General features: G+C 43.0%; 1 protein-coding gene across 8 annotated transcripts in view; it reads left to right on the plus strand.

Moving 5' to 3' along the window:
- Window positions 1-25,607, plus strand: part of CCDC178 (coiled-coil domain containing 178) — a 272,005-nt gene that overhangs the window by 224,675 nt on the left and 21,723 nt on the right. For 7 of the 8 annotated variants that reach the window (XM_069957651.1, XM_069957652.1, XM_069957653.1 and 4 more), the window contains one exon: window positions 9,467-9,601. In XM_069957651.1, coding sequence (XP_069813752.1) covers window positions 9,467-9,601 — 135 coding nt within the window. Of the gene's footprint in view, window positions 1-9,466; window positions 9,602-25,124; window positions 25,192-25,607 lie in introns of those variants that run through there. The other variant, XM_069957654.1, reaches the window with a different exon arrangement.

The raw sequence follows: 25,607 nt of genomic DNA on the forward strand, positions 1-25,607 counted from the left end.
TGACGCAGCTTCAGCAATGAAACATGTTGAGAGGACAACAATTTAATATTCCAGTGGCTGTATTAAACTAGTTGATTTGTTCGTAGATCTGGATGGCACCAACTCTAAAACTTACCAACTATAGAGGTAGAAAATATACTGCACAATGCTTCATTGCTTTTTGACCCACTCACTATCATTATATCTAAGGATTACCCAATAAAATGTATTTTAAAGTGTTAAGAAGTAATAGGTCCTTTTGGTAAATAGACTTTTTAAGCATTATTTCCCTTCCTATGTGACTATTGATTCCCTAAATGCTGAAGTTATAAATGTATTTGATTAGATTTATTTTCTGGTCCTATGTGTGGTTTGTAGGACCTATTTTTCACACTGGTGGCTGTAAGCCCAAGCAAGAGATATGGAGCATGCCCTTTTTGTGTATATTGCTTTATGTACAGGATGTAGTGAATACAATTTGCAAACTTGCTATTCATACAAAAGATACTGGGCCGCATCATTTGGCGTTATCATGTATTAGAATTACATGTTATAGAATAGGACACCATGAACATAAAGGATAGATACAAGTAGCAATCTCACCAACCACTCTTTTAATGATTATATACCACCAACTATTTATGCAACTCAATAAAAAAAGTAACCTTTATATGATTATAGCAGCAAAATGCATATGTAGTGATCCTGGAAGAAGTGGTCTTAGCATGTAGAAAAGTACAGTTCATGAAAGTGTAGTGAATTGTTAAGATTATGGTCTCTGCAACTTCCTTGACAAACACAAAGCCTTAATTGACTATCAAGCTTGAGGAGCTCTGGATTGTGATTGGTCAGGAGGGTTCCAGACCATTGAGAATGTGCTGTACCAGCACCATGGATTCTTTGAATGCATTAATTTGCATATCAGCTGTAGCGATAGCAGTGCATGATGATGACATTGCATTACTTGTTATGTTGTGCTTGGTAACTAATACAAAATTAGACTGTTAAATGTAAAGCAGCAATGTGATCCAAACAGTTAATTATGCTAACGGAATAATAAATATTAAATGCACATTAAAACCGGCTCTATTGCCGTGCACATTACTGTACCAACATCATTGTGTCTTATGTTTATTTTGCTTTGTTTTTTTTTCTTTGCTTAATGCTGTCTTTATGGGAAAAGTATTTACTGACAAACTTAGCAGTATTTGTTTACCACGACTGCGAATGGCAAAAATCTTATCCAAGAAAAAACAGAGAGGATGTTTTACTGTAAAGTAAGGGCACTCTGAGGACCTTAAAAGATCAGGGCCACAGAAACATACTGTAGTCTTCCTTCTACATAGCTTGCTTGTTGAGCCACACATATAATCTCTTTCTGGTAGTACAAGCCATTAGTATCTAGCAATGCATATGCAAAGAAAATGTCGCCTTCTAGAATGTCAATCTTGCCTGAATATATATGCTATATGCCGGGGAGCTGTGTTGTTGCAGCTCTGTGGATGTAGGGTGACTTGGGCACTTGTCATGGTAGCCTGGAGTGGAGTTGGAACCCACCCCCGGACAAACAGGCACTGCCCTCGAAGTTTGGGTAACCCAAATGTAACCTGGTATGTAGGTATAGGTGCAGAAAGAATAGACCAGAGTCAAGGGGCTTAAACAGTATAACGTCCATTTACTAACAAACACTTTGGCAACTGCAGGTGCAGGCAAGAGGTAATAGTAATCTTTAGAAGTGAGAATAAAGTGCAGTAGAGGAGCGTCTTCAAGGGCCCTGTCCAATGTAGATGTGTACTCTGCTGGGATAGCGACTAGAAGAAGAGAAGATACTCATACTCACGTATAGATCTCTTTGATCTGACCGCCTTATACCCTATAGTGTCAGGGTAGTACAAGGTCCCAGGTCCCTGCGCTGGGTTGAGCAGACTTCCCAGGTTTTCCCAGAATAGCCATGCTTTACAGTAGGATACGTAGGCTTGAACTGCAGCTTTGTCCTACTGGGGTCAGTACCTAGCTCATGTATGCTGCCCTGTGTCATGTAGAGAGCATCCCTGGCAAGGGCAAGGTGATCCTCAGAGGACGTCCTTCCTCCTGAGGGGTCTAGCATTGCATGCTACCGGTGGTTACTTGCATACAAGAAAGTTAAGTCTCTTCGTCCCTGTCAAGGGTCCTGGCCTCTGTGTGTCTCTCAACACTGACTGAACAAAAAGACTCTCTCACCAGGAACTAGCTACTTTTTATCAGGGCGAACTAATTCCCTTGTGATTGGTGGGGCTGTGTGTGAGAGAGAGAGTAGATGCGATAGGGCAGAAAAAAAGAGGGAAACAGATCTGCACCTGTGACAGGACAAAACTTGACATGTGACATAGACAATTAACCCATTGCTTCCTTCAGCTGTGCAGAACATAAGGCATAAAGAAAAGTAGTGACACCTAGTGGGAAATAACAAACACTGCAACTTTCCTTCATCCCACTGTGAGAACCTGAGTGAGTTACTTGAGGAATGTAGGTTGTAAGAATGTGGAGATGTTCAAATACAGCATTTGTACTGTACATTCATACCAATAGGCATCTGAGACATGAAGGAATTTTCTCATGATCGTTGGGACCTTCTTATGACATGTCAGACAACGACTGAAAGCAGAGGAAAAATCCCTTTGTGTTGGATTTTTTGGTTGCCAGGTGCAGTGCACTACATGTGCTCACAGGAGGCCCAGCCCAGATCACAGAGGTAGAATGGACAAAGAAAAATGCAAAAGTGTCAATCATGTATAGGTAGAATGAGTCTTAATCCTTTAAAGGATCCCTATGGAAATTACCTTGGAGAGTTGTAGATCTCATCATAGCAGCTGAAAGTACTTTGGAGCAATTAGTATGGGTCCCTCTTTGATACAGTAACTACAGCCATGTCTCTTTGATATCGTAAAAGTATGTGAAACTGACATTGCTGTTAAGGCCCCATTACATAGGGTGAATATGAGATAAACAGGGCAATATTGCTCTGTGTTATGCTGCGTTTATATGGAACGATTATCGTTCAAATTTTTGCAATAATGATCGCATTCGAGCGATAATCGGCTCGTGTAAGCACAGCAAACGATCAAGCAACGAGCGAGAAATCCTTCATTTTGATCTTTCAACATGTTCTCAAATCGTTGTTGATCGTTCACTAAAAATTCGCAGATCGCTTTGTGTAAACAGTTTTTCACCGATTCACCCTATGTGCGAGATATGCTTAAGAGATCTTAAAGCAATCGCGATAACAAATTTTCCAAATGATGTATCATTTCATCTAAACGTTGATCGTTATAAAAAACACATCGTTACTTCAAAATCGTTTGATTGACCGAATTATCGCTCCGTGTAAACGCAGCATAAGAGACCTAGAAATCACTCAATACAATAAACAAATGCTCATTGTCTCCTGATAATCGTGATAAGCATGGATGGGTAATGTATACTGTTTGTAGAATCGTCAGCCACCGGCCACGCATCACTATTACGCGTAGCGATGCACGGTCAGTGCCCAATGATTTTAGGCTTGGGCCTAAAGAAACGATCAGCCTGATGATCATTTCATCAGCTGATCGTTGTCTCTGTTCGGCCGATTCGGTCAATTATTGCTACGTGTAATAAGGCCCTAATGCTGCGTTTATACAGAGATGTATTTTACAGATTATTTAAGCCAAAGACAGGAACAGACAAAGATTTCTCCTCTTTTCAAATCCATTCCTGGTTTTGGCCTCCAAAATCTGTCGGATAAATCTTTCTGTGTAAACACACCATTACGCTATGTTCACACAACGTATATTTTCGTAAAATCACGGCCGTTGTACAACAGACGTGATTATTACGTATATTTTACCTTTCCTTCTATGGGACCCCTAGCGGCCGGGACCCCTAGCGGCGCCGCAAACAACTGACGCTCCGTGACCTGCCGGGTCACGGAGCGGCCGGTCTCTTACAGCGTGTGAACATAGCCTGGCACTGTTAGCACAATGGTCAACTATCTTCTCATCACAGTAAGGAAACTGTTGCTCTAGATGTGGGAATGACATCCATTACATAGTAATATTCATCTGTGCCTTCCTTAGAGGGAAACATTGAATAGAAAAGTGCAAATAGTGTTCACACTGGCACAATTTGCACTGAAAATTCCACCAAAAAATCTTTCAATGGTAGCTTCCACGCAATAGCATTAAAAAAAAGTGATCAATGGCACCTGTTTTCTGCTGAAAAATCCATGGTTTATGAAATCTGCAGATCTTTCACCATATATTTTCCATTGCAATAAATAGCAGATTTCTAAATATTAATCTGCACTTTATTGCAGCTTAATTGTGTGGATTCTGTAATTTGTGTAGAAATGTAACGGCAATATACACTACTGTGAGATGCAAGAATTCAATAGAGAACAAAATGTGTTTTTTTTTGTTTTTTTTTAAGGTCTCTGTTCATTTATTCTTTATAGATTTCTATTCTGTTGGAAGTCCCCATTGTCAGTGGATCTATTGTCATCAATCTATTGTCATTGGATCACCATCTGTCTGTAGTCTGCTCATATTCCTCTTTTTCTCATTTAAAATTTCTAGGACTGGGGGCATCAGTAGCTTAAACACATGTTTAGACAATAATGGATTGCTCTATAGATCCATCTCCAATGGTTTTATTTTTGCCAAATTAGAATCCATAACCCAACTTTCTATTATATCTAAGGCTTTATAAGGAATGGGGGTCTTCTGTTATTTACATAGCCCTCCATGCAGTTAAAGTATAACAGTGAAGGTAGTATCGGGCTGACGTATGCTGGATTCCATTGTAGATGACTTCACAATAGTATATACCGTAACAAACTGAGTGTTTTTTTATAAGACGTAAAACTGAAAATAAAATCCATCCCAATACTAAAATATATTCTTCTGTGTCTTGCCCCTAAAACTTTTCTCATTCATTTAGAATCTCCAGCAGCTTGTTCATCGAAAACTTTTTGGATTGTTACAGTAGTATAAAAGTATCCAGTTGGTAAGTTAGGCTTGACAGCTACCAGCTTCATCATTCTGGGTGATGAATCAAATTGTATCTTTTAGACCATAGATCATTACTTTTTGGAGACAGTGATTTCTGCCAAAGCTGAAGAAAATTTCACTTGTCCATCTTCAAAAAGCACACAGAACGGCCGCTGTCTGAGATGTTCAACCCAGCCAATACTGCAGTACGCATCACATGTTATTTAGTTAGGATTTCAAGATCTACCTTTTTCTAAAGAAAAACTTAAAGCTTCCTGGGGATCCTGTGTTCACTTCCCACCATGGACATCTGCAAGGAGTTTGTATGTGGGCTTTCTCTGACATCCAAAACATACAGATACCATGTTTTCCCAAAAACAAGACAGTGTCTTATATTAATTTTTACTTCCAAAGATGCTTTATTTTCAGGCGATGTCTTATTTTTCTGTAAAGAAGAATTCACATGCCAAGTGCACAAGCGGGTACAGAGTGTACGGTATGGCGGCAGGCGACGGGATAACAGCAGACTGTGCAGCTCTACATCTGGCAGTAGGGGACAGCAGGGGTGACGGCAGGCCTCTTGATGCCTTGCCTACACATTTACAAGTGACGACCATTAAAAGGAACATTGGGGTTGGCGGCAGGTGACGGCCTTCATGTCCTGCATGCAGCTGCTCTGCATCGAACAGTGAAGGTAGGAGACAACAGTGGCGGGCTAAAAAGAATCACTGCTGCACGTCCTGGTGTTCTCTTCAGCGGGCATACTTCCAAACAAAAACCTAGCTAGGTCTTTCTTTTCAGGGGAGGCCTTATATTTAGCAATTCTGCAAAACCTCTACTAGGTCTTATTTTCAGGGGATGTCTTATTTTTGGGGAAACAGAGTAGATGAATTTTAATTGTAAGCCCTAATGAGGATAGGGACTGACTTGTGCAATGTAAGTATTAAATAAGTTATTGCTATATAAATAAAGGTCTTATTATTCTTCAGCATAGTGTATGAGGACAAATAGGGCCAGAGCACCCATTAGCCAGTGGTAAACAATGCTTAGAAGAAAGTAACATAGTTACCGTATTTTCCGGCGTATAAGATGACTTTTTAACCCCGAAAAATCTTTTTAGAAGTCCAGGGTCGTCTTATATGCCAGGTATGGTCGCCCCATACGTGGGGGGGCTCAAAAATGACCAAACATTTAAGTCACCTGGGGCCCGTTCCTGGCCTCTGCGGGCCTCCTGTACTGTTCCCGGAGCAGGCAGTGGGACGTACACTACCTGCGCCAAAGACAGAGTTCGCCGAACCTCTCCAAGGCAGCCGAGCGTCTCATCAGAGAAGCTCGGAGACGCTCGGCTGCCAGAAGAGCTTCGGGAGAATGAGAGAGGCTTTGGGAACTTCCTGCGCTTTTAGCGCCATAGTGCTTTTATTTTTCCACCTACAGGGCTGGTTGGGGTGTCATTTTTTTGCGCCATGATTTCTAGTTTTTATTACTATCATATTAGTGTAACAGAAAAGTTTCACTTTTAATAATTTTTTTCTGATATATAATTTAAAAAAATCAGCAAAAATCAGCCATAGCATGGCATAGATCAGTGTTATCAGTGATCTATGCAAAGAGCCTTCCTTGAGAGCAGACTATACATAGATCACTTATCCGACAGGATGGAGGTACCTTAAACGCAGCGATTGCTATAGATTGCAGCGTTTCAGGGGTTAATGACAAGCAGCTGCGTAATCGCAGCTGCCTGCCATTATGCTGGGCTCCCGGGACACTGTTGTGTGCGGGACCGCTCTCACTGCAGCGGTCCCGTACACATCAAACCCCTCTCACCTCAGAAACGTACATATACTTTCCTAGTGCACAGGGTATGTGCAGTAGGAACGTATATCTACGCTGGCGTGAAGGGATTAAAGGAATGGATGGGTTACAGTACCAAGACAGGTCCTTAAGCTTGGGGTTGTTTATTTTAGAAAAAGGACGCCTTAAGCCCCTATTACACGGCCCGATGCCTACCCCGATATGCTGGATAAGCAACTGCCGATCTACTAGAGCCTACTACATGGCTCAACAAGAGCTGCACGGACATCGCTAACGCGTGCGTTCATACTGAGGAAAATAGGCGAAAATCCAGAGTGGAATCCCCACCACGGATTCCACTCGGAAGTCCACCTGCCTCAGTGTCCGAAGGTTAAGGACATTTCAATGAGTGCAGTTGCAGTTGTCTGTGACAGCGGCCTTGGACTAGAGCATTACTTAGCCGTTTTTTTTAAACTAAGAATGGATTCAGATAGAATGGGACAATTATTAGAAGGATTTATACTGCTGCCGGCTTTGAAGGCTGAGGAGGACACCGCCGCAGCCAATGACTGGCTAAGCAAGCCTATGATGTCATGTCCCCAAAGCACAGGGCACTGCGCAGTGGGGACCAGTTCAGCATATTGCCAGTGGTGGCATGGGATCCACGATGGTAAATGTGTTTATGTATTTTTTTTTATTTACCCTCTCCTGGGCACATATCTTAAAAGCCTCCTGCCTAAAAAAAAGCCAGACAGGAACGAAGAAACCCCTCATATGTGCACATAACTTAAATAGACCCTGTCACCAGATTTATTCTGTCCTATCTGAGCATAAATCTAGTGACAAGAACACTGATGCAAACACTATATTATGATTTTTGGGTGTCATTCATGGCCTACCACTTCAGACCTTCCACGTGCTGACAGCATGCTGTCTATGAACAGTGACATGTCATAAGTTTCGATTGGTTGCGTGGTGTGCCCGTTTGTTTTATTACTACTCAGCTCTATGGACTTTCTGTGAATTTTATACAGCACTCCAAGCAGAGCTGATCAGTAACAAGCGGAAATGAATGGGCACAGAGCTCAGTTTTATCCTCCTGTTCATTACAGCAATTGGTGGGGATCTCAGCACCTGTACCCCTACTGATCAAAACTTTTGATATGTCACTACTAACTTAAAAAAAAAAATTAGCTATAAAATGATGTGAGATGCAGCACAAAAGGGTGTTGTTGCCGCCTTTCCAAAGCCTTGGTTGGATGTTTTATAGGCAGTCATAATGAGCCACCCAGTGGTATTTTTGCTATAGCACACAGAGGTAAATACAGCCTTATGTCCTACATATCATTTTTTTTAATATAATACTATAAAATATTCGATTTTAGTCAATTTAAAGGTTTGTTTTGTGCATGGTCTTTCTTAGTCATTCAGCATTTGGCACTGAAATCTATCAGTTTGTTTCTATTGCTCCATTTTATACGTTTTTACAGCTCCATCCAGAATACACCATATTGCTATAGCCAGAGGAATCATTTGAAGCTCCTGGACTGAATGCAAAATCTGTTATAGGGCTGCCCGCCTACAATGTGCCATGTATAATACTAGCACAGTCTTAGGTGACAGAGGGGTCTTTGGGCCCCTTTAGACATCAGGGCCCGCCGCTTACAACTGCTTCCTATTCACCCCTTGTAGTTATGCACAAACCCCCTGGCTATAGCTTTTTTATTGTCTAGTGTTCTTTTTTTATTTAGTGGAGATTGTCTTTAATGATGTTAATCATGTATTCTTAATTTACAAATGGAATGATGGGGTTTGCTTGCTTTTTCATGGCATTAATAGGACATCAACAGTATATATATATATATATATATATATATATATATATCACCTTTCCAATAGGATTTGTAATAGCTTTTCTTTCTATTCTAGGCATTACACTGCTACGTGATTCTCAGGATGTGATACATTTTATATGACACCTTGCGTCACTTTTTAAAATCGACTTTCACTCCGGCATAGGTGCATGTTGACATGTCACATGTTCATAGCGAGTCAGATTAATAGGGAGTTCTGTGTGGAATTTTCTATCCTGTTATTGTTCTCTCTCAGCGTTTGATGGCTGAGTTAATTCTCTTTAGTTTTGTCATGCTCTGAAGCACACATTGCCAGGCTATGATAAGCTGTACAAGGAAAAGAAGGAAAAACATGATGTCCATCAAAGTCCTAACCTTGCATTTTAAATGTTTTGCTGACCTGACGCGCTGCTCCGAAGGCCTCGGAGGATTCCTTTTATCAAATAAAAGCCCAAACAAAAAGGTTCAATATGTCCTAAAGCTATCGGTTTTGAGTTAAACTGGGTGAAGTAGAAATATTTTACTCATCAGCTTTGCAGTCACAGAGTTTGCTTCAGCTAGAACAAAACTGCTGAGGCATTTAGAGAAAATTAACCCCCCATCCTGGCAGCCAGATGTGACTGGTTTCTGATGAATGCACATGAGTGGGCTGAAAAATCAAGAGACTGTGAAATTCCTGTCAGGTCTGTACAGTGCAGAATGGGCTATTGACTGCTTTCTATATTTCCCTCCATCATTCTTCTTGAACACTGCCATTAATTTCCTCTCCTGCTCTGGCTTGTGTTTTTTTTTTTGTTCACCCCCTCCTCTTCTCCTTTCTGTTTTTTCTCCTTGTAGATCTCAGTGCTGCAGAGCAGGATGCACCGGGCTTTGGTGGAGTTCTTCAAACAACGAGGTCTCTATAACCAGGCTGGGCTGGCCAGGTTCCAGGCAGCCTCTCATGAGAATGCTCAGAAAATATTAGCTGTGCAGGTAGGTGATTGCAAAGTGGTAGGAAAGATCATTCGGATCTAGATTGAAAAGCAAATGATGGGTGGTGTGATGAAGCATTTAAACCATATCCCATCAGTATTTTATCAATTTTTAACTTCTTTAATAAACTGGAATAGCATGCAAGATGAATTCAATAGCATGCATAGTTTTCCTTATGTACCCCCTTCATATGCACCTACTGAACATATATACATATGTATATAAACACACATACACACGTCATAGTAAATTAAATACTAAACTTGTGGTATTGATCATTACAGTTATAGAAGCTCAAGTATAGAAGCATAAGCTCAGAAACAAAACAGCCTATGATTTACAGTATGTCATACATGCCAGGCTGCACGATTGCATCCAATTTCTTGGATGACGCCTCATTTTGTCAATATTCTCTTGTCTGCGGACGGGATCTCTCCTGTTACTGACTATAGGGATTTGTGTGCTAGGAGACCTACTGTAAGGCCCTATTCCACGGAACGATTATCGTCTGTATTAAGCCAATATCGGCCGCTACAGACATGGAATAGAGTGCAACGATCAGCCTACATCGTTCATGTCGGCTGATCGTAGCAGTCGCTTGTTTTTCAACATGTTAAAAAACAAGCGACTGATACAGCAGCGATCTGCTGCCGTTGCTCCGTTGAATAGGAGCATCAGCAGCAGATGCTGCTGTATCCTATGGGCTGCCCGGATGATCAGCGATCACCCGGGCAGCCCCCCCGCAGGTCCCCGCCGCCCCTCCCGCACTCACCCGCTCGCTGCTGCCGCGATGAATAGCGGCGGCAGCGAGCAGGGAACGAGGAGCAAACGAGTGCTGAGAGCGCTCGTTTGCTCCTCTAGACGGCCCGTGGAATAGGGGCTTTAGGCTGAAATCTATCTCTCCAGATCCGTTCAATATACAAGCATGTTTCAATATACAAGCATGTTTGGCATACATGTTTCACTACATTCACCCATCCACAATTTTTGTAGGTAATTGCAGTTCCGCAATTACAGACAAGCTGTGGACCCATTAATGTAAATGGCCCTGTTCACAAGTACTTATGTGTCATGGAGCTGTGATTCATTCCCCCAAAGAGATCTGGCATGTCCTAGTACAGACCCGCAATTGCCACACAGATCACTATTCTTCAGTGAATACGTATGTGAATGTAGCCTTACTTGTGTCACATTTCAGACCACGGCCCTTTCCACTAAGCCATATCCCTTGGTGTGAACAGTGTCTACAATACACAAAACTCTCTAACTCATTACACTCCGGTAAGTTTGCCAGTAAATTTGATCCATCATATGGACCCCATATGAACCCCAAATACAACTTGTCCTACAAAAAACAAGCCTCCATATGGATAAGTTAATGGAAAAATAGTGTTCCTGGAGTGCATTTATGCAAAACGGTGACCCAGAATAAGTAATACGCCAAGCAGTTTTTCATCCAAAACCCCTCTACTGTAGATACAGCAGAGAGGAAGGCATTTTGGGGCCCTGTGCTGCATGTAGGAGCAAGTAAAAAGGTAAACATTGAGAAATACTGATATTTTGTAATCCACCCTGACTTACCCTATGGTCATGTCCTGAACAAAGCTAGGCAATAAATTATAATGAATAGTGCCCATCTCAAGATGCACATGCTGAACATATAGGGGGAGATTTATCAAAGGGTGTAAAATTTAGACTGGTGCAAACTGCCCACAGCAACCAATCACAGTTCCTCTTTCCTTTCAGCACTGCCTAAAGCTGAGCTGTGATTGGTTGCTGTGGGCAGTTTGCACCAGTCTAAAATTTACACCCTTTGATAAATCTCCCCCATATACTTGAAATTAATAATAAGAACAACAATAATAATAATTATGCATAGTGTCCATCCTGAGAAGGCCTGACATGTTGTAGGAACATCTATTTGAACCCAGACCAGTCCTTGATCATTTTAGTGCCCAAGCCTGCACCCGTGGGAAGTGCATTTCTTACAATATCTGAAGACATCTGAAATTTCTCACATAAGGAACAGCAATTCATGTGGAGATCAATGGATTTTTGAGAAGGAAAGAGAAAAACACAAACTCTTATAGGAGTATAACAGTACAAAGTACATAAGGGACTGACAGTGTTTCAGTCACAAGACCGGTAAGAAATATTTGGCGTATCCATAATTTCCACCTACAGCCTCCAAACATATTCATAATATTTAACCCCTTAAGGTCAAAGCCAATTTTAGTTTTTGCACTTTTGCTTTTTCCATTTTATGTTTAAAAGGCCATAGCGCTTGCATTTTTTCACCTAGAGACCCACATGAGCCCTTATTTTTTGCGAAGCCAATTGTACTTTGCTATGACAGGCATTATTTTTCCCTAAAATATGCTGCGAAACTGGAAAAAAAATCATTTGCGCTGTCAAATTGAAAAAAAAAGGAATTTGTTTTGATTTCGGGGAGTTTTGCATTTATGCCGTTCGACCTATGGTAAAACTGACTTGTTATGCATGTTCCTCAAGCCGTTAAGATTACGTTAAGATGGCCAATCAGTGGCCATGGTGGTCCTGTCTTGGCCAGTAATTGGCCTGTCAAGAGACCAGGCAGAAGCAAGAAGAACACTTGGAAGCATGGACAGGTATGTATAACATGAAATATTTTTGAGTCATCAGCTGTCGGCCACTCATCGCTATTACACGTAATAATGCGCGCCCAGTGGCCAATAATTTTTAGGCTTGAATAAATGACAATGATCAGCCGATGAGCATTTCGTCAACTGATCATTGTCCTTATTACATGGAGCGATAAACTGCCGAATTGGCCTGATTTGGCAGATTATCACTCTGTGTGATAGGGCCCTAAGTAATGCCTGGTGCATGTTCAGGGATTATAAAGTCTGTCAGGCGATTTTAGACCATAATCTAGTCACAGTCAGGACAACCATTTGTGAAGAAAAATATGCCTGGAACATCCTATGGAAAACTTTATGATATCCACCGTTGACGGTCTCAATAGCTTAGTCCAGTTGTTCTAGGGGGATGAGTTTTTCCTAGGTTTTCTTCTCCTTTTCCATAAAGAGGAGCCCTGTAAGGTATTACTTATTGAGCTATAAATCAAAGACTGGCTATCTTTCGGAGTAGGGTTGTAGAGGGAAATGGCGTTGACCAATTCTAAAGAAATAGACCTGTGGTTCTTTGCAATAGAGGATAGAAAATTCAACATTTGTTGTGTCCTCAGGTGTTCTTTAGAGGGTGCTTGAAATTGGTTTTAAAGTGAGACAGAGTCATCAGTTTGCCATGTATTAAAAAATCCTGCAGCTTTGTCAGTTTGTCATTCAGTCACAATATAAAAGGTGCAGGATTTGGGCTCGGTAGGGAAGTTGGAATTACAAAACAGAAGAGAGGAAGTCTGGGGGTGTAAATTTTATGTGAATTGGGCTCACCTCCAGAAAAGTAAAGTTTATGTAAGAGGAGTAAAAAGTATTGTATGTAAAGAGAAAAATTAGTTTTCAATAGGAGATCAAATAAGTTAAGACTAGTGTTGAGCGGAGAGGCTGAACTGTTCTGGTTCTTCAATGTTCTACGAACCCAAACAATAGGCATTTGACTCTCCACGGCTGCCGAAGGTGGATGCACTAGTGAAGACCATACAGTATACTTGGGCTAAACAGAATTTTTTTTTTTTTAAAGATACCCATAAAGGTATCAACTTTTTTCAGAAACCAAACAGGCATATCAAGTCACTGTTTGGGAAAACAATTCTTAAGAGTAGTTTGTTAAAGCAAATGTACCAATAGATTTACTTAAGTTTTGCATACAATCAGATAACGGTGCTGCCCATATCACCACCAGGTTTCTGAGATCTTCTCTGGTTTGTGTGTATATATATATATATATATATATATATATATATATATATATATATGTGCAGATATCTAATTTGGTCTACTGGAAGTGGGCCCAGCTCTCCCAGTACACCAATATCTCCTGTCCTCAGTGACGTTCCAGGCGGGGAACAGACTTCATTCTGAAGGGTGAGCGTTACTAAGGGGAAGAGATATCGGTGCACTGGGGGTGCTGGCCTTGCCTCCAGAGCACCAAACTAGGTATCTACATATATACAAACAGCTTTTGGAAAAGAATGGCAACACAAGGAATGGACAGCATCACAGAATCTGTGTCCCAGATCAGGTGTCTACTGCTTTAATGCAGCATATGTAGGTCAGTACTCATGTGTTTGTATGCTCTGAGGCTGAATTATGTAGTTTACGTTCCCACCACCAGATGTCATTATTATTCTACCAGCCATAAGGGTTAACTGTGAAACTGAATCGTTACATGCATTTTCTTTTGTCTATGCCACTGTAAGATGTTCTATTGTACACCAATCTCTGAGTTAGGTGCCCCAAAGTGTCTTATAGCTTATTCTAAAAGGTTTCCTCCTGGGTTTGGTGACAACCTGGTGTCTGGATATCAATATAAATGCAAACAGAAGTATATATTTTACCTGGGCCCTAACAAGTCAGGACTACTTCAATTGTGCATGCACATTTCTCTCCTCTTGGCATCTTGGCACTGTGCCTATAGGTCCTTTAGAAGTGGTCTCCAGCCTCTTCAGCGTAAGAGAAATAATTTTACAGTGATCTTGCAATGTAAGCCACACAAAAATTCAAATAATACTTTTTCCAAAACTTCCTGGATTTTAATGGTTATGTTTTAACTTACACAGTGTAAAATTCCTGTGAGTCCACCTGTGCAAACATAATAGCTCTCACATACAGTATATATGTGGTATCCCACCACGGGTGTCGCTATTGGTTACACTCTTCGCAAAAGCCAGAACTTATTGTAAGTGGTGATGTAGTAGTGATAAAGTTTCGCCACTAGATGTCACTATTATAGGTGTGTGTACTCAGTGTTGCACGGCTGAAGTACAATGTCCAACACCAAAGACCAGTACACTTCCTCTACCCATGTGACTTCCTATCTCCAGCGTATGTAAAATGTGCTGTGAGTGGGTGAAGAGTGCATAAGAAGAAGTAAAGTAAGAGATGATAGGACAGAAGAAGAAGATACTCCCATAGGTTCACAGATCGCAGTCGTGGATCCACGTACTAGTAGCAGTGGTGCCGGAGAAGGGTCAAGCCCAGACAAGCATGGAAATAGGTACTCCGCACTGAGTTTTTATTTGCATAGGTGGTAAAGCAGATATAAAATAATGTTTCGGTCTATACAACCTTCATCAGACTCATCATAATTTGCATATAAACGGTGGGGAGTCCTGGTAGAACAATTTGTGGAACATCTTCAGTGCTGGGAGTGGAAGTCTTGGTATAGGCACAGACTGATAGATCCTAGTATCAGTATGAGAGCTGTGCTGGTTGTCAGCATGATGTCAGCAGGAGCCTTGCCTGTACTGGGAGACGCTGTCTGTCTGTGCCTATACCAAGACTTCCACTCTCAGCACTGAAGCTGTTCCACAAGCTGTTCTACCAGGATACCTCACCGTTTATATCCAATTCATGATGAGTCTGATGAAGGTTGTATAGACCAAAACATTATTTTATATCTGCTTTACCACCTATGCAAATAAAAATTACTTTAAAGTGAACCAATCACCTCAAAAATGCATATAAAGCTAAGTACATGTGCTGTTAGACCGCACAGCACACTTTCCACACATGTATTCATAGCCTCCTTGCCTCCCCCGTGTAAGCCACAAAGTCACTTTATAAAACTGGCGCCCTGTATGCAAATTACCTGAGGTAGTCATCGGGGCGGTGTGCGGATAGCAGGTAGTCACGGTCTGCTGGGCGTCTCCTATCGTCCTGGGCGTTCTTCTGCTTTAATCACGCCTCTGTGGGCTTGATTCAAATTGCACAGTAGCTGTGATGTCACTCGGGAGCGCGCCATGACGTTGGCGCGCCTACACTGTGACGCCACCGCCGCGCATGAGTTCGAGGCTATTCTGCACAGGTGCAGTACCGCCGGAATAGAAGCGAGCTCCCGAGTGACGTCACAGCTACTGGGCTTTATATGCATTTTTGAGGTGATTGGTTCCCTTTAATTGCAACTTCAATTGCAACAGTGCGGAGTACCTATTTCCATGCTTGTCTGGTCCTGACCCTTCTACGGCACTACTGCTACTAGTACGTGGATCCACGACACAGATCTGTGAACCTATGGGAGTATCTTCTTCTTCTGTCCTATCATCTCTTACTTTACTTCTTCTTATGCACTCTTCACCCACTCACAGCACATTTTAGATATGCTGGAGATAGGAAGTCACATGGGTAGAGGAAGTGTATAGGTCTTTGGTGTTGGACATTGTAGGGGAAGGACGCAAGCTATAACGCTCCCTAAAGTGGTCCCTTAGGGCCCTGGCCCTCTGCCAGGTCCCCCAGCCTTTGTATGAGGTCTTTTGTGTTAGACATTGTAGAGCTAGGATGCACCTAACAGTTCCTTCTCAAGCAACCTTACCTAGCACTTTACAGTGTTAAACCCTTCACAGGAGAGGACACGTCAGAGAATATCTCAACCCACGCCGTGGACTAGGAGAGTCACAGTGCAGGACAGTATCCACAGAAAGCAAGAAAAGCTAGGAACTGATCCGGATAGAGCAAAGGTGCTAGTAGCCTATGAACTCGCAGCGCGGTTGTCAGCAGGAAATCCTCAGCATTCAGCTTATCCCAGGTAACAGGTTCTGGGGCTTGTGTCACCCTCTAGGACAGGTCCCCCGACACTGGTAGGGCAACGGGTGGTTCATTCCGACAAAGGTCTTTGTGCGGGCACAAGTGTTCTCTCAAGTATTCTTAACTCTCTACCTCATCCTACAACATCCCGGCAGAGCACATTACTACTTGAGTTGGGACTCTCACGACATCCTCCTCTCTGCTCCTCTGATTCTTTTGTATACCTTTCAACACGCAACCCAGTCAGCACGACTTTACTCCTCGTTATACTCCTATCACAGATCTGGATCCCATACTGTCAAGTGTATTATCAAGTGTGTTCTCAAGTGTAACCTATACTGTCAATGCACCACTGTATGTTCTGCTGCACACAAGAACTTTCAAAGTATTTATGGTAAAGAGACTCTGCGATTGTTCGCCCCGCACCAACACAGTATATACACATTCCTTGGGACATTTCCCCTTTCTGTGAGTGGCAGTACAAACAGTCCGGGAGGGTCACTACACCACTCCGGCCCACCATGATAACAACCGAAGGGACCCCGTAGCAACCCGGCAGGACACTGTCCACAGGGGAACAAGGTACAACCAGCCCTTTAAACTAAAAGCAGGTGTGCCATCATACATGTGTGCCCAACCGGCACTGGAGACATAACAACACTGGGCACGGCTGTGTCTTGGCCAACCACCACCGGAGTGGTGTCACAGTCTATCATCTGGCAAGTGACCGGCCGTACCTCCGCCATTGCACTGCGGGGGCTCACCACATATAGAGAGAAAATAAGTTCCTGCACATGCAGTAGGTAGAATTGTAGCTCCAGGTCTGCCCTGCCCCTTATTCCTAATCTAAAAAAGGGTAGGCAGCAGCAGAAGGCTTATATCACTTTTATACCCAATAAGAAAAAGAAGGGGGAGAGAAAAATTGCCAAACCAAGCCATCCAGTGCCAGGATGGGTTGTATCAAATTATTATTTTACGATTGTGCCCCCTCTCTTATGCACACCTCTGTACATAATAATGTTAATACTTACAAATGTTGCGTAGCATCATACGTTAAGAAAACTTTAAGAAAGTTGCTTGATTCTAAAGTAAGGGCATTTGGATATACAGTGCATTCTCCTCTAGATCTGAAAAGAGCTTGTGCCCTAGTGTTCTTCTGTGAATGACAGGAAGGACAGGAATCAAGGTGGACCCCTCTCATAAAATATAGAACCGACATCAGGAAATTACCAAGATAAATTCTCAGTTCAGGTTCTGAGCACTGAAATAAACCATTCACGGTTATAGCTTATAAAATCAGCTCAGCCCTTCAGATAGAAATATGTATTATTGTAATTACCCGTTGTCTGGCTGTGGGGCTGTCTGTAATATATAGAGGGTCCCTTAGACAGACATAGATCTCTGCTAGTGTTTTGTTGTACTGCTTTATATTTAAGCGAATGTCACATTGGCTTGTTTCTTATCATATGACAAGCAGCATTACTTCTTTTATTGTGTTACAAGTGGCATATCTGATAGTTTGATGCTTGTTTAGTATGTCAGGCTTCTGCCATAAGCCACACTTCTCTTATGTGTACAGATAGTTTAGAGTGGTATTTACCATTTTTAGTATTTTCCAACCTTTTAATCAATCATATTGGGGGATGAGGTGCTGACACTTACTACTTAAAGAGTCTGCAGCTTCTGGAGTTTGACTGAAATGTTCAAATACAGCACTAAAACAGTGCCTACAAAGGTTTCTGAAGTGCTTGAATCCTTAAAGGGATATTTCAGAGAAGAAAATTCTTTCAAATCAACTAGTCCCAGTGAGTAAAGGTCTTCTATATGGCCTGACATGGGGCCATACAAGGACACAAACAAGTGCAGATTAGCAAAATCAGTGCTCTTTTTCAGTGTCTTTACATGGCATGATTAATGGAGTAGCCAGGTCACACAAACAATCCTTGTAACTTTTGTGTGGCGGTAGTAATTGATAGTAAGCATGCAAGCATTGCTTACATGTCTTCTGCACTGCTGTGTGATCCGGCATCCAGCTCACAGGCACTCCCGTTCTGCCGCTGTTTCTTAAGGCCACCCCACCTCCAGCTTTCAATCATTCTGGAGGATGCAGAAGATACCAGGGCAGCCGGAGCTGGACAGGAGAGCGAGATGCCGGATCACACAGTAGCACACTAGGTATGTATACACTGCTTGTAGGATCTGGAAACTGACAACACGGATACATGCATATCTGCATATCTGTGCTGTCAGTTTTCTTTTGCCATCAGCAGCACATCCCCTGTTTACACAGGAAGATGTGCGGCCAATAGTGATACATTTTAAGGCGTTCACACTACGTAAAACTACGGCCGTAGTTCTCGCTGCAGAACTATAACCGTCGTTTTAAGGGGTGGAACATAGCCTTATTTTCAATGGGATCCTGGCCGGAGCGCAAACACATCGTATGCGCTCCGGCCGGGATCCCATGCGGCGCCGGAAAAAACTGACATGTCAGTTTTCTGCGGCCGGAATTCAGTGAATTGCGGCCGCAGAAAGACCTGTCAGTTCACACAGTGAAGCAAGCGGCTCTGGACGCTTGCTTCACTGTGGGCTATGGGAAGCTCTGATGCGGGTGCACGCTGAGACCGGCCGTTCTGTGACCCGGCCGGGGTCACGGAACGGCCGGGTGTTCACGTTGTGTGAACATAGCCTAAAGCAGTCTCAAAAGATGCGATCACTTCAGCTGATCACTGTCACTTTTACATGAGCTGATTATTAGCTTAAGGAGCATACTTAGCAACTGGATGATAATAGGCCAATGTAAAAAGGGCCTTTATACAAGTTTGTAAATTGTCTCTTTAAAAAAAAGCAAGAGGGAACCACGAGCAAGAGGGAACCACAAGAGCAAACCTCTCCTGCTCTGGACAGTTCCTGACACAAACAGAGGTGGCAGCAGGGGGCACTGTATCAGATTGGGAAGAACTAAATGATTTCCTCCATGGCATATAGCAGCTGACAAGTACTGGAAGTAGTGGCTTTCATTTTTAAAAAGAAGTCATTTACCAGTCTGTTCCTTTTTTACCACTAGGTCATGTTAAAATATTTTTTCTTCAGAATATTTTTTTTTAACATAACAGCAATGAGTATGCACTCAAAAAAATCAGACTAGTCTACTACAAACATATACAGTAAAACCTCGGTTCCCAAACACCTCGGTATTCGAACAATTCGGTTTTCGATCTAAATTTCCCCCTGAAGTTTTGCTCGGTATCCGAACAAAACAAGGGAGATAACTGTCAGCTGAACTGATGTTCAGCTGACAGTTAGAGGTGTTCGGGAACACTGAGAGGCAGGAGCGGGCAGCTATTTAAACTTGCCGCCGCGCTCCTGCTCCTCTCAGCTGCGGGGGACACCCTGTAAAGAAGCGGTGATTCCCCTCATTATGATGGGATTCCCCACTTCTTTACAGGGTGTCCCCGGCAGCTGAGAGGAGCAGGAGCGCGGCGTCAAGTTTAAATAGCCGCCCGCTCCTGCCTCTCACTGCGGGGACGCCCTGAAGCCGGCTGCACTGACCTGACACTCCATGTCCCCCCCCCCCCCCCCCCCCCTGGCCCAGAGCTCTTCCTGTATGCGCCCCCCCGCAGCCGCACGCATTTGCTGTTCTGCCAGCAGCCCCGCTCACCAACTCCTTAGCTGCTTCCTCCTGCTGCTCCCTGCCGTGTCTGCAGGATGAAGGAGAGTCTGCAGACGCGGCAGGGACCAGCGGAGGATGCAGCTAAGGAGTTGGTAAGCGGGGCTGCTGCCAGAACAGCAGATGCGCGCGGCTGCGGGGGGACACATACAGGAAGAGCTCCGGGCCAGCGGGGGGGACGTGGAGTGTCAGGTCAGTGCAGCCGGCTTCAGGGTGTCCCCGCTGTGAGAGGCAGGAGCAGGCGGCTATTTAAACGTGCCGCCGCGCTCCTGCTCCTCTCAGCTGCGGGGGACACCCTGTAAAGAAGTGGGGAATCCCATCATAATGAGGGGAATCCCCGCTTCTTTACAGGGTGTCCCCAGCAGCTGAGTGGAGCAGGAGCGCGGCGGCAAGTTTAAATAGCCGCCCGCTCCTGCCTCTCAGTGTTCCTGTGAACATGGAGCGTTCTTACGCTCTGTGGGCCGGGTGCTCTGCACCTGACCCACGGAGTTTAAGAACCAATTAATCAGTTTAACATTGTTCCCTATGGGAATTTACAGATCAGTTCTCGAACTGCTCGGTTTTGGAACAGCCTTCCAGAACCAATTATGTTCGAGAACCGAGGTACCACTGTATAGGGAAGCAAGCATATAGTCATCCATGTAAGCAGTGTTGAACTGGGGTACATGGGGCCCACCAGAGGAACTGATCCTGGGAACCCACCAATGAAGAACCAGTAAGAACCAACATACTGACCAGATGCCATCCTGGTTTGATCTGTCACTATACTCCCCTGTGAATAACAGGCCTTTACTGTAATCCTCAGAATGCCCGAAACTCATGAAGCTCTCAGGGTATGTTGGGAGTATGGTTTTGTACATCCAGTTCTCAAGATCTCCCAACATGTCACAATTAAAGGATATCCCATACAAGGAGCAGATAGAGTGATACCTGATTCACTAACTATAACCATATCAGCTGTTAAAATCCTCTGCAATCCTCAAAACATGACCTGTTGGGGGAACCTCAGGACTGGAGCTGAGAAACACTGGTGTACTGTAGATGTTCCTGGTGCATACAATCTGTGGGTCACAACCATAAGCCTTGAATGTTCATTAAATCTCTCTACAGCTCTCGCGGCTACCAGAAAATTGTCTGCCCATTTGTACTTCAAATCCCAGCATATTCTGAAGACTGCAGACTGCCAGCAAATGCTGAGAGTTGTAGTGTTTGCAGCCAGCACACACTGAATACTTGCAGCTGTTGTAGTTGGAGGGTCCTAGGAGCCTTGTGGATCAGAAAACATTTGTGGTGATGTCCCCCAGTGTGGAGGAGGTACGGCCGGTCACTTGCCAGATGGTCGGGTGTGACGCCAACTCTATGGTGGTTGGCCGAGATATAGCCAGGCCTAGTGATGTTATGTTGTGACGCCAGTGCCGGTTGGGCACACCTGCTTTTATTTTAAGGGGCCGGCTATACCTTGTTCCCCTGTGGTCAGCGAACTGCCGGGTTGTTGTGGGGTCCCTTGGGTACTTATCACGGTGGTCTGGAGTGTAATAGTGACCCACCTGGACTATTGGTACTGCCGCCAACAGAAAGGGGAGCTGACCCAAGGAGTATGTGTGTACTGTTTCGGTGCTTGACGAGGAATCACAGAGACTCTTTAACATAAATAAAATCTTATTTACTCTGAAGATACTTGAGGAAGGCAGTAGATCATACAGCTTTTCCTTGATACAATACTTGACACTGATAAGTTAATTAATACTTTAGGATCCAGATCTGCACTGAGAGAAGAAAAAGTGGTACAGTCATGTTGACTGAGTTGCGTGCTGAGAAGTTGAAGAAAGGATCAGAAGAGTAGAGAGGAGGATGTCGAGTCCCAACCCAAGTAGTACTGTGCTCTGCCAAAACTTCGGAGGTAGAAATAGAAGAGTACTTGAGAAGAGAGAGAATACTTGTGCCTGTGTTTTGACTCTTTGGTCTTTGCACCACCTATTGCCCACCAGTGTCGAGTGACCCGTCCTAGAGGGTGACACAAGCCCCAGACCTTGTTACCTGGGATGAGCAGAATGCTGAATGTTCCCTGCTTACACCCGCTCTGGGAGATAGAATTTATATGCTTCTAGCAACTTTGCTCTATCCGGATCAGTATTCCTTTACTTTCTATGAATACTGTCCTGCACTGTGTCTCTCCTTGTCCAAGGCGTTGGTTAGGATGTTCCCTGACTTGTCCTCTAGTGAAGGTTTAACACTGCATAGTGCCGAGCAAGGTTGCTTGAGAGGAAACAATGTCTAGGTACATGTGTTCTACGTCTAGACCACAACTTAGACTGGGGACCTGGCAGGGCCCAGGGCCCAACTGGACCGCTGTAGAGATCGTTCTGGCTTGTGTCCTTCCTCTAAAGAGTCCAAAGACAAAAGACCCTACACTTTCTCTACCCATGTGACTTCCTTCCTACAGTGCATGTAAGGTGTGCTGTGAGTGGGTGAGGAGTGCATATGTGAGAAGTAAAGAGAGAGATGATAGGCGAGAAGAAGAAAGAACTCTCATTGGCGTACAAATCCATGTGACACACAAACAAACAATAACCCCTTAAGTACTACAGCTGTTCAATAACTGAGTATACATACTTGCAATAGCGAAACTTGGGGCGAAACTAGGGTACTACTACATCACCACTTACACCTAAAAAGTACAGGCTTTTATGAAGGGTGTAACCAATAGCAACAGCCGTGGTGGGATACCACATATAGTTCTCTGGGGGTTCACTGTCTGGAAGTGACCCCAGAACAACACTAATAGGGGATAGAACATCATACATATCACATATACAGCAAACCAAGATCATTATTAATAATTATGCCAGCATGTAAGGAACACACAGTATCATCACACCATGACTACCACCATTATCACTACGTAGTGACTAATACCATCAGACCATTACTAAATAACATCCACTTTACAAAAGACTAGTATCCCCCATAATTTGACCAATATAGAGGTAGATACCAATGGTGTGCAGACTTCAACACCATACTTACCTCTATACAAATTCCCCATCTGTATTGCTCCACACAGAAACATTGCCCCCTTTCTGCCCCCATGTATTAATTAAGCCCCTTGCTTCCTCAAACAATAGAGAGGCCCCTCTGGGCACTTATATATAGTAGAAAAGCCCTAATCTATAGTGGATAGACCCTCTCAGTGACCCATTTAGTAGTTTGACCCCTCTGTGCCCTCATACAGTAAATAAGTTATTCTTTGTCCCCATACAGTAGTTAGACCACATTGTTCCCTATAAAGTAATCAGGTTCCTTCCACATAGTAGATAGGCCCCTCTGTGCCCCCATATAGTAATAAGGCCCCTCTGTGCAGCCACTATATAGTGGCTAGGCCCCCTCTGTGCCTCCATATAGTGGATAGATTACTCTGTCCTCTTCCCCCATATACCAATCTGCCATCTGCCTTCATGTAATTTGTTTTGATCTTGTTTTGTTCCTGTTTGTTACCCCCATCGCTTGTATAGCGCTCTGGAATTAAGGGCTCTTTATAAATAAATAATAATAATAGACAGTAGTCTAGACCACCTCTGTGATTCTATATACTAGCTGGCCCCCCCCAGTGATCCTCCATGTGGTATTAGGCTCCTCTGTGCAGGTAGGTCCCCTGTTGGTAGTATCCACCATGTAGGATTCTCCCGTAGGTAATCTACCCAGAAGTTAGCCCCCCATGTCGGCAGTATCCTTCATGTTGGTGGCCCCCTAGCAGCAAGCACCTCACGGTGTTCAATATCTCCCCTTTCCCCAGTGGGCAGTATCCCATGTATGTAGACCCCTAGCGGTAAGTGTTCAACCATTTGGCAATATGCATTATATAGTGAACCTCTAAGTAGTGAGGGCTGTACTCCCCCATAATCTTAAATTAAAAATATAAAAACACCAGAATTCACCTGGCTTCCATTCACTTCTGTGGCATCTCCTCCTGTTCTCCACTTTGCAGCTAAACTCCAGCGCACAGGTGACATCACTCATGCGCCAGAATTTAATTGATGGGAGCAGACTCTTGTGACTGTAGGCATAACATGGCATCCAGTCACAAGAGCGATTGGCAGGACGGGAAATCAATGTCTCCTCGCTCTATCAGTCAGAGCACAGCATGTAACTGGAAATGCTTGTTGGAGTGCTTACAGATAATGGAGTAGGCGCAGCTCTGCATTTTTTTCCTTTGGGACCAGTTTTGTTTCCTTTTGTTGAGGCAGCCTACTTTTGTTCAGGGCCCACTGGAGGATTCCATGGTGAGCCAGTCTGAGCCATGTTAGTGGTATTCACAAAGTTGAAGCCAAATCAATTACCACAGTAAAAAGCTGCTGCAGACACTTGAGGGTGGCACCTTTACCCCAATGCACGTTTATATCTTTATTCTATTCTATGATTACATTCCTTTTTTTATAGTTGTTTGTTATTTATTTATTAATGTACTGTAAGGAGGAATGAAAACCTTGCCCTTCGTACAATCTAAAGAATCATTGCTGCAAACAAAATCTAAAAGGCTTGGGGTCTTCTACATGATTTTCTGAGCAAACTTTTGTTCCTTGTTTTAAAGTAAAAGTGTCTTCATGATTTTCCAAAGATTGGTGGTTGGCACCATCAGGTATGCAATAATTGTATGCAAGAATACATTTTAGTATTTTCTAACCATTCATTTAATCTTATTAGAGATGGAGGTGCTGGCACATGAGGTGCCCCACTATGCCTTCATTAGACGCTGATGGGACATGAGGACACACTAAAAGGGAAAAAATCAACCTCATCTTTAGAACTTCTGATATTGTTATAAACAAGTGCCTAAAGACCTCAGACACAAAGAGTCTCACACACAACAGATCCCTCATTTCTACCATATAGGACAATATATACAAGCCCCATGATTGGCCAAGTCATTGGGTGGGTGCAGTGTTGCCTTTTGTTCCAACATATTTATTCATCTGTATGATTTTCCAATGTGTAGGTTACAGGAAGATAGTGTTCTGACACTGGGCCCATTACAACAAAATGAATTTATCATTTATTAGTGTTGTTAAACAGAAGTAAAGATTGGGATACATTATGCCCTTTAACTACACATCAACGCAGAGTATTTTCTAATGGCTTCCGTAATAATCAATAACTTTGTTTTTTTATTTTACAGAACTGATTTTGAAATAAAAGAACAGAATTGCTTTTAAAGTACAAAAATAATTATGGATCACTTGAATCGTAATGTCTGTGTTTTATTTCTCATCAGAATTCATTAATGTGTAACATCAATAATTTAGCCCCTCATTTGCCAACACTGACTTGGCTGAGTAGTTCAATCATGTAACCCTGTAAACTCACTTTCCATTAAAATGAATGTTGCTGACAAAGGACAATGAAAGAGATACTCCATTTATTAACTAAAGCGAGACTTCATTTATCAATGTTTTAAATTTGGAGCTTTATGCAACAGAAGTTTGCATTAGGTCCAAGTGTTGGTCTTGGAACCAAAGAAAATTTAACCTTTTCTAAAATTACCATATCTTTTACATGAATTCCGTGAAATGAGTTTCAAAAATTAAGGAACTTTTATGGAGCATGTTATACTGTTCATGAAGTATGACGATGGAGTAGTTGCAAAATGAACTTATCATGT

This window comes from Dendropsophus ebraccatus, chromosome 2, assembly GCF_027789765.1.
Source record: "Dendropsophus ebraccatus isolate aDenEbr1 chromosome 2, aDenEbr1.pat, whole genome shotgun sequence".
Taxonomy (NCBI): Eukaryota; Metazoa; Chordata; class Amphibia; order Anura; family Hylidae; genus Dendropsophus; species Dendropsophus ebraccatus.